The 13,276-nt window shown below is 39.9% G+C and overlaps 1 protein-coding gene across 1 annotated transcript in view; it reads right to left on the bottom strand.

Annotated features, from left to right (window-relative positions):
- Positions 1-13,276, bottom strand: part of acss3 (acyl-CoA synthetase short chain family member 3) — a 29,381-nt gene that overhangs the window by 15,045 nt on the left and 1,060 nt on the right. The window contains exons 2-9 of the mRNA XM_015028914.1: positions 12,541-12,685; positions 12,093-12,281; positions 10,401-10,535; positions 9,732-9,872; positions 8,381-8,461; positions 7,961-8,056; positions 6,711-6,862; positions 4,665-4,768 (exon numbers count right to left, since the gene is read on the bottom strand). Coding sequence (XP_014884400.1) covers positions 4,665-4,768; positions 6,711-6,862; positions 7,961-8,056; positions 8,381-8,461; positions 9,732-9,872; positions 10,401-10,535; positions 12,093-12,281; positions 12,541-12,685 — 1,043 coding nt within the window. The remainder of the gene's footprint in view (positions 1-4,664; positions 4,769-6,710; positions 6,863-7,960; positions 8,057-8,380; positions 8,462-9,731; positions 9,873-10,400; positions 10,536-12,092; positions 12,282-12,540; positions 12,686-13,276) is intronic.

Below are 13,276 nucleotides of genomic sequence, written 5' to 3' on the forward strand. Positions count from 1 at the left end.
ATTACGTCAAAAAAAAATCGGAGTTGGGTCACTTCAGGCTGTAGTGTGAACGCACCCAATGTGGCAAAACAATCTTAAGAAATCTTGTGCAGTTATTTCCTGTAACACATTATGAATGCAAATCCAAACCAAGTCACACATGTAATTCAGTAAAACTGATAGTCTCAAAATTCAAGATTTTTCCCCGTTTTACCAAAATCTTTAAAAAGCAATGTGAGCAACCTCTTCTACCAGCTTCCTGATGTATTGAAAAATTAAAGAAACAACTGAATTTGATTCAATATTTTGTGCATATTTTCTGCTCCTCCACTGTCATTCCTTTTGATCTTGTGAATACTCAGTTCTTCTAAAATCGGTTTTTCCTTCTACTCCACCATCCCCCCTTCACAGAGTCTGACCTTCTGAGACGGGCCAATATGTACACGCCTGTGCCAGCTCAGTTACCGGCACGGCTAAAGAGGGAAACTCTGATCAAGATGACCTCTCAGAAGACAAAACAGAAAAAAAGCAGAGGAAAAGTCAAAAGAACACACACCTAAAACATCACAAGTGCATCCGTCGCCCCCTTTTCATGCAGGCAGCCTGAACCTGCCGACTGGAAATACACATTTGTTGCCAGGCAACAGTCGTGACATCAGCAACCTTCATCCTCAGCCCTCTCCACCCCCTTCCAATGCCACTTGGGTCTTAAAATAGCTCGTAGATTATCATCAAGGCTCAAAACGTCAGACACATTCTCATATGCAGAGAGCAGGCAGGTGAGCTGAGCAGCTGCTGGCATCAGGTGGGTCAGAAACAAACAGGTGAGGAGCTGTACGGGCTGGTTGGTTGGAAGGGGACACGGAGGTCAACTCGCAGCATCTTCGACTGTCAGAGGAGAACATGAACAACTGGACTCGTTTAAAATGAGGCGATGGGAGACGACGAGGAAAAGCTGAGATCCATCTCAGCTGATGAATCGGCATAAAACACGACCAAGTTCCCTCAACGCGGAGAGAAACTCGCCAATCTGTTCCGCTTTGCACATGAGAAACCAATCTTTACTGCTCGAACCAGATACGGCACACTAAATGGTAAAATCGGTCAAACTAGTCATCTCTGCGCAGCGGGATTGTACCGTTAAATATTTCCAACGACACGTTAACTTAGCGTGACATGAGTGATGACAAAAGGAATTTAATCCGGGAGGTGAAAGACGCTGTGTGGGAAGTGGCCTCCTGTTTGGAGAGCGACGCGATCGTACTTCTGTTTGGGGGAACGGCAGAACAAGCTGCAAGTTTTGCGTCAGCTGGGCCTTTCGTTCTTCAAACCGAGGCCCTCCACTGACGTGTGTGAGGTAGAATCGGCACACAGTGGCAGCTAAGAAGAAAGTCTGTGTTGATCAAGACGGAGAAAAAATGTAAGTCCATCATCTAGAATCCTGTCCACTTAATAAAGTTCTTGGCCACATTTGAAATAAACAGAAGTGTATAAACGTTCTACGCTTGTGGCACCATGAATCAGCCTTACAGCTGCCTAACGAGGGTCTAATATGATAATATGTAATAATTAAACCAATAATAGAGCTCTGCAGTGAAAAACCTTTTTGTTCACTCAAGTTACATCTTATCGAAAGAACATCTCAACTAAAAAGGCTTCAGCCAGTGAAACCAGTGCACCTCCACCTGCAATAAACAGAAAACAATATTCAACCAGTGTCAAACTGATAACAGTACTATAATAAGGTTTGAAAAAGGCCAGAGCTCAATTACATATGCAAGGCAACTCTGAATAATGGAGATTAGGGCAGCCCCTCTAAGATTCAGCACAGGAAGCGTATCATCTTTTAAAGGTTACTCAAATAACACGGAATATTTCCAAACTGTTTCACAGATAATAGCTGCTTTATTGCCCCTCATATCTGAAGTCACACAGTGTCTGACACAGAAAGCGAGAGATGGCTAGCAGCCCGCTCTGCCATGAAAAAGTGGAGATTTGGATTCCAGCTGCAGGCTGCAGAGCTTAGCAGAGGGTGAGCATCGTATTGGATTTACACATGGAGGCAGAAATCAGGAGGGCGCCACAGGTTTCTCTCTAAACTCTATAAATCACCTGGTATGAATGACGACGGGGTTTTGTCTTAGGATGTGACCGTGAGAGCATAGAGCAGAAGGGCCGCGTTATAAACATGTCGGTATTTCATAGAATGAAATGTTATCTTAAAGGTTGCCTGCTAGGAGAAAAAACTTTTATCCACTTACAGGTTGGATTAGGTTTTAATCCAGCCGAACGGAGCTGAAGTCAGATTCAATGTAAAAATTAACAGGCACAGTGTGCAGAGTTTATAAATAGAGCAGACACATAAAGCACAAAGCAATAAAACAAAAAAAAGCCATAAATCTGTGTGTAGCTGTGTGCTCTGTTACCTGCAACAGCTCCCAAACTGCTGTATGAATAGTAAATGCTTCAAACATCTTATGCAAGACACATTCTGCTTATTTTAACCTGCAGGAGCCTCTGCATCATCAGAGCTTCTGCAAGGTGATTTAACAACTACCTGCAGCCTATATATGACTAATTAGGGCTCATAAGCTCAGTAGTTCGCTGCCAACATGCAGAATTACTTAAACTTATTCTACCTGCCAAACTGAGGCTGACTGCTCTCACTTAGAGTCAAATTACAGGTAGATTGGGCTAATCGCTTGCTTAATAATGCAGCATTTATCAATCCTAATAAAAATAAGTCATGCCAAACTGGATTGAGGATTTAGAAATAAAAAATGTAATAGGAGTTAAAAGGTAATCAGAAACAAAGACTATAGCATTGAACTTATGTGCAGTAAAACTATTTAAATGAACTTAGAGCTACAGTTTGTGGAAAGTCCAAAGCTTCAATTATGCTTCTTTTTTTTTAGATTTCCTCTCTGTACGGTGCTAAATGAAATTACTTCCAAGACATTTAGTCTGACTTCATATCAATCCTATAAAAATTAATAAAATAAAAGCTGGTGTCTGCTGTCAAAAGTAACTTATCACAAAGAACAGTGACCTTGGTCTAGTTAGCATTCCTCTCCCACTGTGATGCAGGAGACAGACCAGCATCCTTCTGATCTTAGGAGAAGTTCAAGTCTGTGTGCTGTGAAGCAAAGTAATGACACAAGGCAAACATCTCCACCAAGAATATCTGCAGCCAGTGGCAGTCAGACAGAAAACAAAAGCGGCAACATTGTTTTGTAAAACTCAATGTTCAAATACTAAACTAAAAGCAAATGGATTAAATTAGCAATATTTCAAATCATAAAATTAACTAACAAGCTTAAATGTAGGTGTAAATCCTGCAATCAGTTTGCCAATTTATAGCATATAAAAACTATTCTGGTTCATTTGTCTCCAAACTGAGAGATATTACCTGCAATATCCTTCACAGAGTGAAAATGGTGCTTGGATTCTCTAGGACATAGTCTGAGTTTGCAGACTGAACATATTTTAATTCATGAGTCTAAAGCATCAATGGTTTAGACTCATTGCTAGCACTGCAGTTCAGTTTTAACACCTGGTTGAAGATAGAAACTTTACCCATCGTCTGTCTGCACCTTTATAAATTTGTGCCTGAATTGTTCCTTCCTTTCGTTGCTCCTACTTTTGTTTCTCAGCAGTTTAACAGAAGGAAATAATAAACTCTGGCTCTCAAAGATTTAGCCTCTGAGGCACGCATAAAGAACCGAGGCGGCTCTAGCTCTGTTGCTATAATACACTGGCTGTACCTTCAACAATAGATCAATTTGACGAATCACATTTCTGTATTATTCCAATACTGAACTCTACACAATCCAATCGATCCTGGACAGACTAATTGGTCAAGTGGGCTAATCTGCACCCTAATCTGAAGAGCGTAGCACGCACAAACGCTCAAGGTCAATGGCTTTCGAGCAATCCAACAGCTGCATCGATTCCATATTTAACACAGATATGTCATCTCGTCCAGCATCGATCCTCCATTTGCACCGCCAGGATATTTCAAAACAAAGAGGCGTCCAATTGTGCTCGTATGCGGTGCCTAACACATTTATCACAGCTCTGTGGCACTCGGGATAAAAGCAATCACACGGTGGGAGGTGAAGGGGTCTGACATTAGTATGCTCCCTGCATTCAACAATCCATTCCATGACAAACCACTTTTCAAATTCAAGAATCAATAATAAAGATGGCCTTAAAAAAAAAACAAAAAAAACCCTAAAGCTGCAGTACTGTCTGGCCGTCATGCAGAACCGCACGCTTCTGCAAACTTTTACAATTTGCTGCGACTGATCAGAGATGTGGGGCGTAAGAGAGGTATGGCTTTTATTAAAACTGCAATGATGAAATCCTGCACTAAAATATATCAGCTATGCAAAATTACATTTTTGAGCAGAAATCCAGATATAAGTGGCAATCGCCGCCACCTATCTGGCGTTGGTGACGGATCCATAACATCTAATCGTAGGAAAACGAGAACACAGCAGCTCAAACTTCACAGATTAAAGCCTCGATTTAAATTCTAGTCCATTAACGTCTTTTCCTTCCTTTCTTCCCTTCATAATTGAAGACCGACCGTCTTCGGTCACAAGTAAAGCCCAGAAAAGGTGAAACCCCAAAATGACAGACATTTGTGAATTTTCATCTGAGGAAAATGAACATTTTCTCACCCGTCTGCCACCAGTGATCCAGAACCGGAACGCCAAAGTTCTTCTTTGCCCACTCCAGCGTCTCGACATCGCACCGCTCTCCTGCCAAGAACAACGTCTGCAACCTACGAAGAAACAGAGTAAACCGTTTTCCTTCAAAAAGCCGAAACAATTAACCGTCATGCAGACATAAAACGTGCCAGAAATGTTTTTAGTGTCTGCAGTTATTGTTTTATACACGCATAACTGATGACTCCTGAAGAAAGTATCTTTAATTTTAACATTCATGGAGCTACGCCACGCTCTGCTTACATTTCTGTTGAGGAAGCAGATCAATACTGGTCTAAAATAAATTTCAAATCTCAAAGTAAATGTGCAAACTGTTGCAGCACAGTCCAACAAATCTCTTAGAGGGATTAGTATTGAAATAAGAGGCGGGTCTTTGGAGCAACCTCCCCCCCCCCGATCGCATTTTATTTAACAACTTCAGCTTTTAACAGCATAAAACCACTGATCCAAAAAACTACCACCAAGACAAACAGTAGCCATTACCAGCACCTTTGATTCAGCCTCACAGTCACAACCCAAACTCAACTTTAAATCACAACACATGAATCTTTTATTTACCACAAAGCATCCGCTTGGTTTGCCGTCTTGTTTCCAAAAGTGTCTCTCCAAAGTATTTCATTTTTCCTCGACAATTCTGCTAAAAGCTTGTCTGCTCATGCTATATTTTTGGACAACCTAATTACCGCCACGTCCGACGTGTTAACAAGGGATGCAGCTCAATCGCACTACAAGGGCTCAGCACAGGCTCAGGAGGAAGCCTGGGTCTGTGTTAATAAGCTGAAGAAAGAACAAGTGAGCTGCATCAAATCAGGGTTTGAACTCTAGCATGAAATTATGTTTGGTAATAAAGCTTTAAGGCTTTTCTCAAAGGTTGTACAACTCTCTGCACATTCTGGATTAGAAACAGAACTACCAACACTCCTTTCATAGTTTTAGATGTGTGGATAAATTAGAAAAATCACAAAAATTGACGTCTTATTGTGGCAAATTTGGTCTTTACCGTAGAACCCAAACATTTGTTTCCTCGTTTCAGTAAGATTGTTAAATTCTAGTAAAATACTGACCATTAAAGTGGAAATTTAGCAAATCACAGTGGAGTAAAATTATGTTGTCTTTGTTATTCTACCACTATGTCACACAGGCGTTTTATTTTGACCAGAAGAAAAACGGTGATCTTGAATAAACAAGTTAGCACATTGAAAAATTATTAAACCTAAATGACTGCAGTTTCAAAAGCTGCAGTTTATTCAGCGCCTGCAACAGAGGACCCAACACACACTGCTGCATTTACTGAATGAGGCACTGAGGCCAAAGGTCACCAAGATTCAGAATTGCTTTACGATTGTGCGCCGAGAGGCATTTCAGACTGCTGAACAAGAATGAAGCGATAAACTGACAAACCAACCCTCCGGTCCAAGTTTTCTGCTCCACAACAAACATTTGACAAATGTGATCGTCTCGGCAAGTACCTGAATCACTGGACCAAACTAATAAAAAGAAAAAAAATGTATTTAACTCCCTGCTACAGGTATCGTCACATGAAGAGCAAAACAAGCTGAGGCTGTGAAGCTGCCATGCATGCTTAGACACAGAAAAACACATTTATGTGGGAGAGTAGAAAATCTGGCAGCATATTGTGAACATCCTGAAACATCAATTGTTTGCAAATGGGCTGTAAAATCTACACTGTACTGCATCAGGACTTTTTTAATGCACTGCTGGCTCTTGTGAAGCACTTTGTGATTTTATATCCTGAAAGGTAGCATATAAATAAAGCTGTACTTAGTTTGCCGCTCCGCAGCTACCAAACACAGACCACACAAAACATCTTTTAGCATTTTTAAAAACTACAGTTGCTAAAAAACAAACTAACAGAACTGCCAGCAATAAATTATCTGTCAATCATCTATTTATGACCTTCTCATTTGCTAGTTTCCAAATCAAGAGAGAAAACGTGTCTTGATGTGGCTGATCATTACATGATGCAGTGATATCTACCTGGTCAAAGGGTATTTCCTGCCGGCTGCGGCGCCGGGGTCCTGCTGCCGAATGGCCCGGATTGCGGTGGGTGCGGTAAACATAGACGACGGTCCGTACTCCGACAGGACACGGAAGAACGCGCCAGGATCTGGAGTCCCGACTGGCTTTCCCTACAATCAGGAACATAAAATAAAATGTGTCCGTCTGCAACCCAAAACACCAACAAGACATGGAAACAGTATCTGTAAAACACCACACATGAATGAATCGGTGCTGTACAAGTAAACTGAAGTGAACTGCAATGATATGGTTGATGCTTGAGTGGCACAGTCAAAGTCCAGACCTGTAAATGTAGTTATGTCACATAAACTGACATTTGTGTTTGTGTGCAGCGGAGAATTAATGAAAACATTTTAAACAAAGACTCACAAGGAAAGAAAAAAACAATAAATCAGTCTTACTGAAGGGAGGCTGCTTCCCTCAGAGAAAAATCATAGAGGATATCTAATCAGAACTGAAAGAAACGGCATAATCAGCAAATGGAAAAACCTCAGAACAGTCTGCGCATCAAAACAGACATAATTGTATAAACCTCAAAGAATTAATACCAAGCAAATAAATTAATGTCAAGAACACATTGATCAAAAACTGCTCTGTGGCTTTTTAACAAGATGAAATTTCACCTCAAGGTGGGAAAGCCTGAATCACACAAAGGTGTCACATCTGTGAAAGAGAAAAGCAGCAAATAAAGGAAGCGTGCCCTAAAAACAAACATGACAGACGCTTTCTGCAAAACAGTTTGAGTCCTGAATGCCTCAAACTCGCTACGCAGAAATCTACAAACATGATTTCCAACATGTTTGCTTTCACTGCAACTACAACAGGAAGCCTTTGGGGGTCTGTCCACATCTATATGTCTTAGGACTGAAAAGTGAACGTGTTTTTTTGCAAAAATGGGAAAATCTTAGTCAAATTTCAACTGCAAACAGACAGAAGGAAAATCTCCAAGTCTACAATGCTTTGCAGCTTGAAGAAGTCACAGAAGAAAAGCATCTCAACAGCATGACGTCACTACAAGGGGATTTTCAACACATTCTGAGAACTAATTTCTCAAAATCATCTTTCCTTCTACTTCATAACTGTACGCTACATTGTCCTGATCAGCATTCCTCACATGTCTACATGCTGCTGTAATACGTTTGCATGCTTTGCAGGCCAAACTTATTTTGCACCATTTCTACACCCGTCTTGTTCTAAAAGCGACATACCTCATATAAAATGGTGCTGTTACCATGGAGAAGAGGAGCGTAACAGATGTAGGAATGGCCGACCACCCAGCCCAGATCAGAGGCAGCCCACCAAACCTGCACCAAATGAATATATGTATGTAATATCATACATCACAGAACAAGAGCTACATTATCATTCTTTGAATTGCATTAAAACAAGGGACAAAAAAATAAGGCTTTAAAAGCTTGAAGGCACTGAAAATGTAAATCAAATATCAGACATCTAAATGATGAATGTAGCTGAAAATAGAAAGTTAAAAAGCTATTGTGTTTCTCACTGTAATCAAATCATCCCTGAAGTGAAAATTCATCCATCTCTTTGCTGATTGCTTACTCTTTTTTTTCCCCCCTCCCCATAAGAATAGCAATAACTCAGGAGAGAACGCTTTATCAACTTACATCTCCGGGACTGAGTCCATAAATATTTGACATGGTCCATTTCAGCATAACGGCGTAGCCTGCAGTGTCTCTCACAACGCCCTGGGGAATGAGATAAGAAAGACATTAAAGCAGTGACAGGTATTTCACAAAGCAGGGCTCTAATATCGGTTAAAACACAGATGCTCAGCCGGGCAGTGTGGAGCGGGATTATATTTTGTTTTCGAATTAATGCTTCCGACACACAGTGGCGTCAGGCTCCATCTTGGTCAACCATGTGAGCACATTGCAGCGAACGGGAAAAAGTTGCCAATTGCAGCTCCATTAAGGAGAAGCCCATGAGACTCTTTTATTACCTTTTAGTGAAAAATAAATTATGCTATTGCAGGGCGTCAATGATTTTTTTGTTTTTGTTTGAATCAACTCCTGCTGCTGTGGAAATGTTCTGTCGTATTTATGTCAGAGTGATGGATTTTATATCGGCTGCAGATTGTTTCGCAGCATTGAAGATCTGATGAGTCACACACAGCCTCCATAAATAACAGCTACTTAGGACAAACTCAGACAATAAGTCTCCCAACTTCTCTGAGCAGACAAGATTCATTGCTAATCAGTTTCTGAGAGAATAACTAATGATTAAAATATTCATTTATGCCTATAATTGTAGAGTAACTCAGATTTTTGTTTGCTAAACGGCTCAGGGATATAATCATCAGATCACAGCAGGATAACTCAGGTTATTTTGATTTTCTTGGATATTTTTGCACAGTTTTGCAGATAAACAGCATTTCAGACAAAGTGAAAATCGTCCTTTTTTTAAAAAAAAAAAAATTAATTTGTTGCCTCCCACCTGAAAACTGAAACCATAAATACACAAAGAAAAAGCTGCATTTAACATCCAAGCACAGAAAAACATCACAGTATACTTTTATACAACTACTGCATTTGCTAATAAGTAAAAGCTCAACCATATCTTTAAATTCCCAAGAATAAAAATTCATAGCCTGACTATGAATTTTGTAGTTTCACATCTGCAGCTTTCCATCATAGGAAAAGAAAAATATCAATATTCTGAAATCTAGGACATATAAATAGAAAGTTTACCAAACTACTGGGTAGAGATTTTTTTGCAAATAAAAATGCATACATGTCTGAAAATTCCTGTTTCTGAAGGGCAAGTCATTGATTTTCTGCTGACAGGCATATTAACGCTGCGTCAAAACCTTTGAATTATGCTCAACATTTTTCTGCTGGTGTTCAGAAACTTGAAGTTTTTAAATCAAGGTAAAGAGTTTTTCTTTCTCAGTCATCTGACAGTCAAGAAGCGACCCTACTTGAAGTCAATAATAAACCAGTAACTGATGGCCAGTACCTTTGGTGTTCCTGTGGTCCCAGACGTATAGAGGACATACAGAGGATGGTTGGAGGGTAAAGGAACACAGTCATGTGGACGAGAAGCGGCCATTTCCTGGTCCCAGTCCAGACTCAGCTCTGGATCGAGGGAAACTTTGTCCTGAAACAAAGAAAAACATTTAAAAGTTTAACTTTCTAAAAGCATTTTTTGCCAATAAAAATAGTTTGATCTCTGTGTGTATTTTTCTCCTTTCAGTAAACACCTTAACTTTGAGTTAGCATGTTAGCAACATGCGAGACATTGTAAAGAAATTGCTCCAATGTTTGTATTTAAACGTGACAAACGTTACCTAAATTAACTATTAAAGTATTCATAATCAAGTTCAGCCTAATTTAACCAACATAACGTTACATTTTCTTGTATACATGCTCAATAAAAGCCGGTCTGCTTCCAAACTGGATTCCTGCCAAACTGCAAACAACATCTCAGTCATACTCAGCATTCTCAAATGTCACATACAAACTGCATGTTTTTGATTTGATTATAAATCATAATTTACAAGTGAGCCACATAAAAGTCAGCTTGCTTGAAATGCAAGCCTTTTGTGTATTTTAGAAACCTGCATGTTCCGTCACCCTGCCACAGTGTGGGATGCAGATTTCTGCTGCGTTAGCCAGACCGCCTCACCATGTTGGGCCTGCTGTAGATGAGGACCTTGGAGGGTCTGTGAGAGCTCATCTCCAGCGCCTTCTTCACCAGAGGGATGTACTCAACTCTTCTTCCTGGCTCGATGCCGAACGAGGCCGTCACCAACATCTTGGGCTGCAAAAACACCAATCATGGGAAAATGTTGAAAGAGAATAACTAATTGGAGTGTTCTCCAGAATGCAGTTCGCACAAGGCCTTCCTGGCAGTTGCGCAATCAAGTGCAAGCCTGCTGCACACCTGGGGCCTTCCTACGTGATCAAAGGCATTTCCTGTAGCCTTTCAAATTAAGAGGGTTGAAGCATATAAAAGTGAAAAACAACAACAAAAAAACATTTGTTTTAAAAGTTTGGCTGCTTGCTTGCTTTGTATCACTCTCTTCAATTTTTCACTCAACCTGAGTTACCTGGAGTCGTTTCGATGTAAAATAAAAACTGCATATTTGATTTTTCTGTCATGTTTCACCCAATCTAGAGATTCAGGTAAAACAATTTTGCTGTTTTATGCAAAAATCCCAGCACGCCTCCACTATATTTGTGTAACTGAACTCACTTTATTAATTCCAGGCTAACTATATTAGATAGCGGGCATTTTCTTCTTTGATTTCTAATTTTGACTTCCAATTGTTTACTTCCTGCTAAAGAGCCCCCTGGCGGTTGAAGAAAAATCCACAGGAAAGCCGCATGGTTCAAAGCTTGGGGGGAAAAAAGTCCGAAAAATACGGTAGTACGTTTTCTAGCAAAAAACAACTTTTAAACCTAATCCATAAGTGTTCATTACACCAGAGCTTTCAGAAGGCCAGTTTAATGAAAGTTAGCTCACTGTTAGCATGTTTTATTCATCCCAACATAAGTTTGCTTTTGGATTCGTCATGTTGAAACTCAAAACGAATAGGACTTTTCAACCCATCCACAATTCTCACTCTGCAAAACATACTTCTTGTCACAAATAGCTAAAACTTTGTCTTGTCCAACATTAAAACTTTTCTCCAGAAGGTGCTGACTTTGCAGCAGAGGTTACTACTGGCTTCTCCCTAAAAGATCCTGACACATTCATTCATGGGCCATTTTGGGACAGATGGTTTACACATTTGCAAGCATAACAGGGGGTTCCAAGATGATAATGAACCATGAACCTCGCCAAAACTATCAAACTGGTTTCGAATAGTTACATCAGATCATTAAGATACAAGTATGGCCTTTTTTTAAAAGCTGCAATCTCAACCGTATTGAGATGCACTATGCTTAGAAATCCAGTCTGTGCCAGCAATCCAATAAATTTAAATGAAAGAAAGTGATTGGACCCGAGGTTTGTTGATAGATTGAGAAAATCCCATGTTTTTTTTTTCAGTAATGTGGTTGGGGATGTTAAACCAAACATTAGTATCAGTCAAAGAGTGAATCATGGTGGCACTGAAATGATGGATAGGCGTGTGTAAAGTAAACATGATGTGGGTTTTCTTGGGTAATGATTAATCATATTTAACTAAAAATAGCAAAGGTGAGTCAAGTACATTTATCTTTTAATTATTTACAGAACACACACACAGACACAGATATGGATACACATCACCCTATTAAGACAAAACGTAATGTATATCAGCAGCTTCCTAAGAACAAAAGTACAGATGTAGTAAAAAAAACATATGCAGGGTGAAAAGCAGAGAATCCTTACTTTGGCATGATCAATGCGGACTGACAGCTCCTTGGAAGCAAAGCCACCAAAAATTAGGCTGTGTGGAGCACCAATCCGTGCACAGGCCAGCATGGTGAACATGGCCTGGGGCACCATGGGCATGTAGATGACAACAAGGTCTCCTTTCTGAACCCCATTTTTCACGAGGACTCCTGCTAGTCTGGACACCTGGATCAGAGGAAGTGATGCAGAAAACTGAATATAAACTCGACATGACATAAAGCAGTCGTGCTAAAAGACTGGAGTTTTTACGACAAAGTTTATTTTTAAAAACAAAATGATGGCTGTCATGAACTGCCAACTTTTACCTTCACAAAACCAAACACATTTTGCTTGCAAACCTTAAAATCAAACCTTATGAATATGTTTGATCTTATAGGAGGCTAATTGTGCTGTTCAGTTCTTTGTTTCGTTTGCTAACACACACTTGGTCCTGCAGTTCTCGGAAGGTGACGATCTTCTTCGTTCCAGTCACTGGACTGTCATAAATGATGGCTGGCTGCTCTCCGCGGCCACTCTCAACATGACGATCCACAGCGTTGAAGCACACGTTTAACTTCCCTCCTACAAACCTGGCAGAAAGGCAGACCTTTAAACGTCACAGAGATACATGCATCACATTCACATCTAAACAAATACCTTTAATTTGTTGGTTCTTTAAGAATACGGAAGATATTTGTAGGTTTGGTTTAGCATGACTACAAAAAGTTTAGTCAAGATTAGAGTTGCTATCTATTATGTGAAATAGAATTGATCTTAGCTGCACATTAGCATCTTTTAAGAGATGTGCAAACATGTGCACTCTTGATTATGCTTAAAAGGATGTGTAGAGGACAAACTCATGTGACAAAGGTCTCTTTTTGCAGATTACAGAGACATTGGTCTAATGGTAGACCATTATGCTGCTTTGAATACAGTTAAATTGCAAGAAGGGAGAATAATTTGTTTGTGAATGTCACTGAGATCCAGCGTTCAGAATATTTTCCTTCTAGATCAGATGGTGTAAGTGACAACTCCAAAATAAAATAAACTCAGGTGGTTAATCTGTTTTCTTGAAGGCTTTTGCTGTCTTCTTTTATTACACAGATTGCTCTGTGCATTGTAGACCGCCATGATTATATTAAAGACAATTTCTCTAATTTTTAACTGACAATTTTGCAGTT

Source organism: Poecilia latipinna, unplaced genomic scaffold, assembly GCF_001443285.1.
Source record: "Poecilia latipinna isolate Pla-1442-1.1 unplaced genomic scaffold, P_latipinna-1.0 Scaffold9, whole genome shotgun sequence".
Lineage (NCBI taxonomy): Eukaryota > Metazoa > Chordata > Actinopteri > Cyprinodontiformes > Poeciliidae > Poecilia > Poecilia latipinna.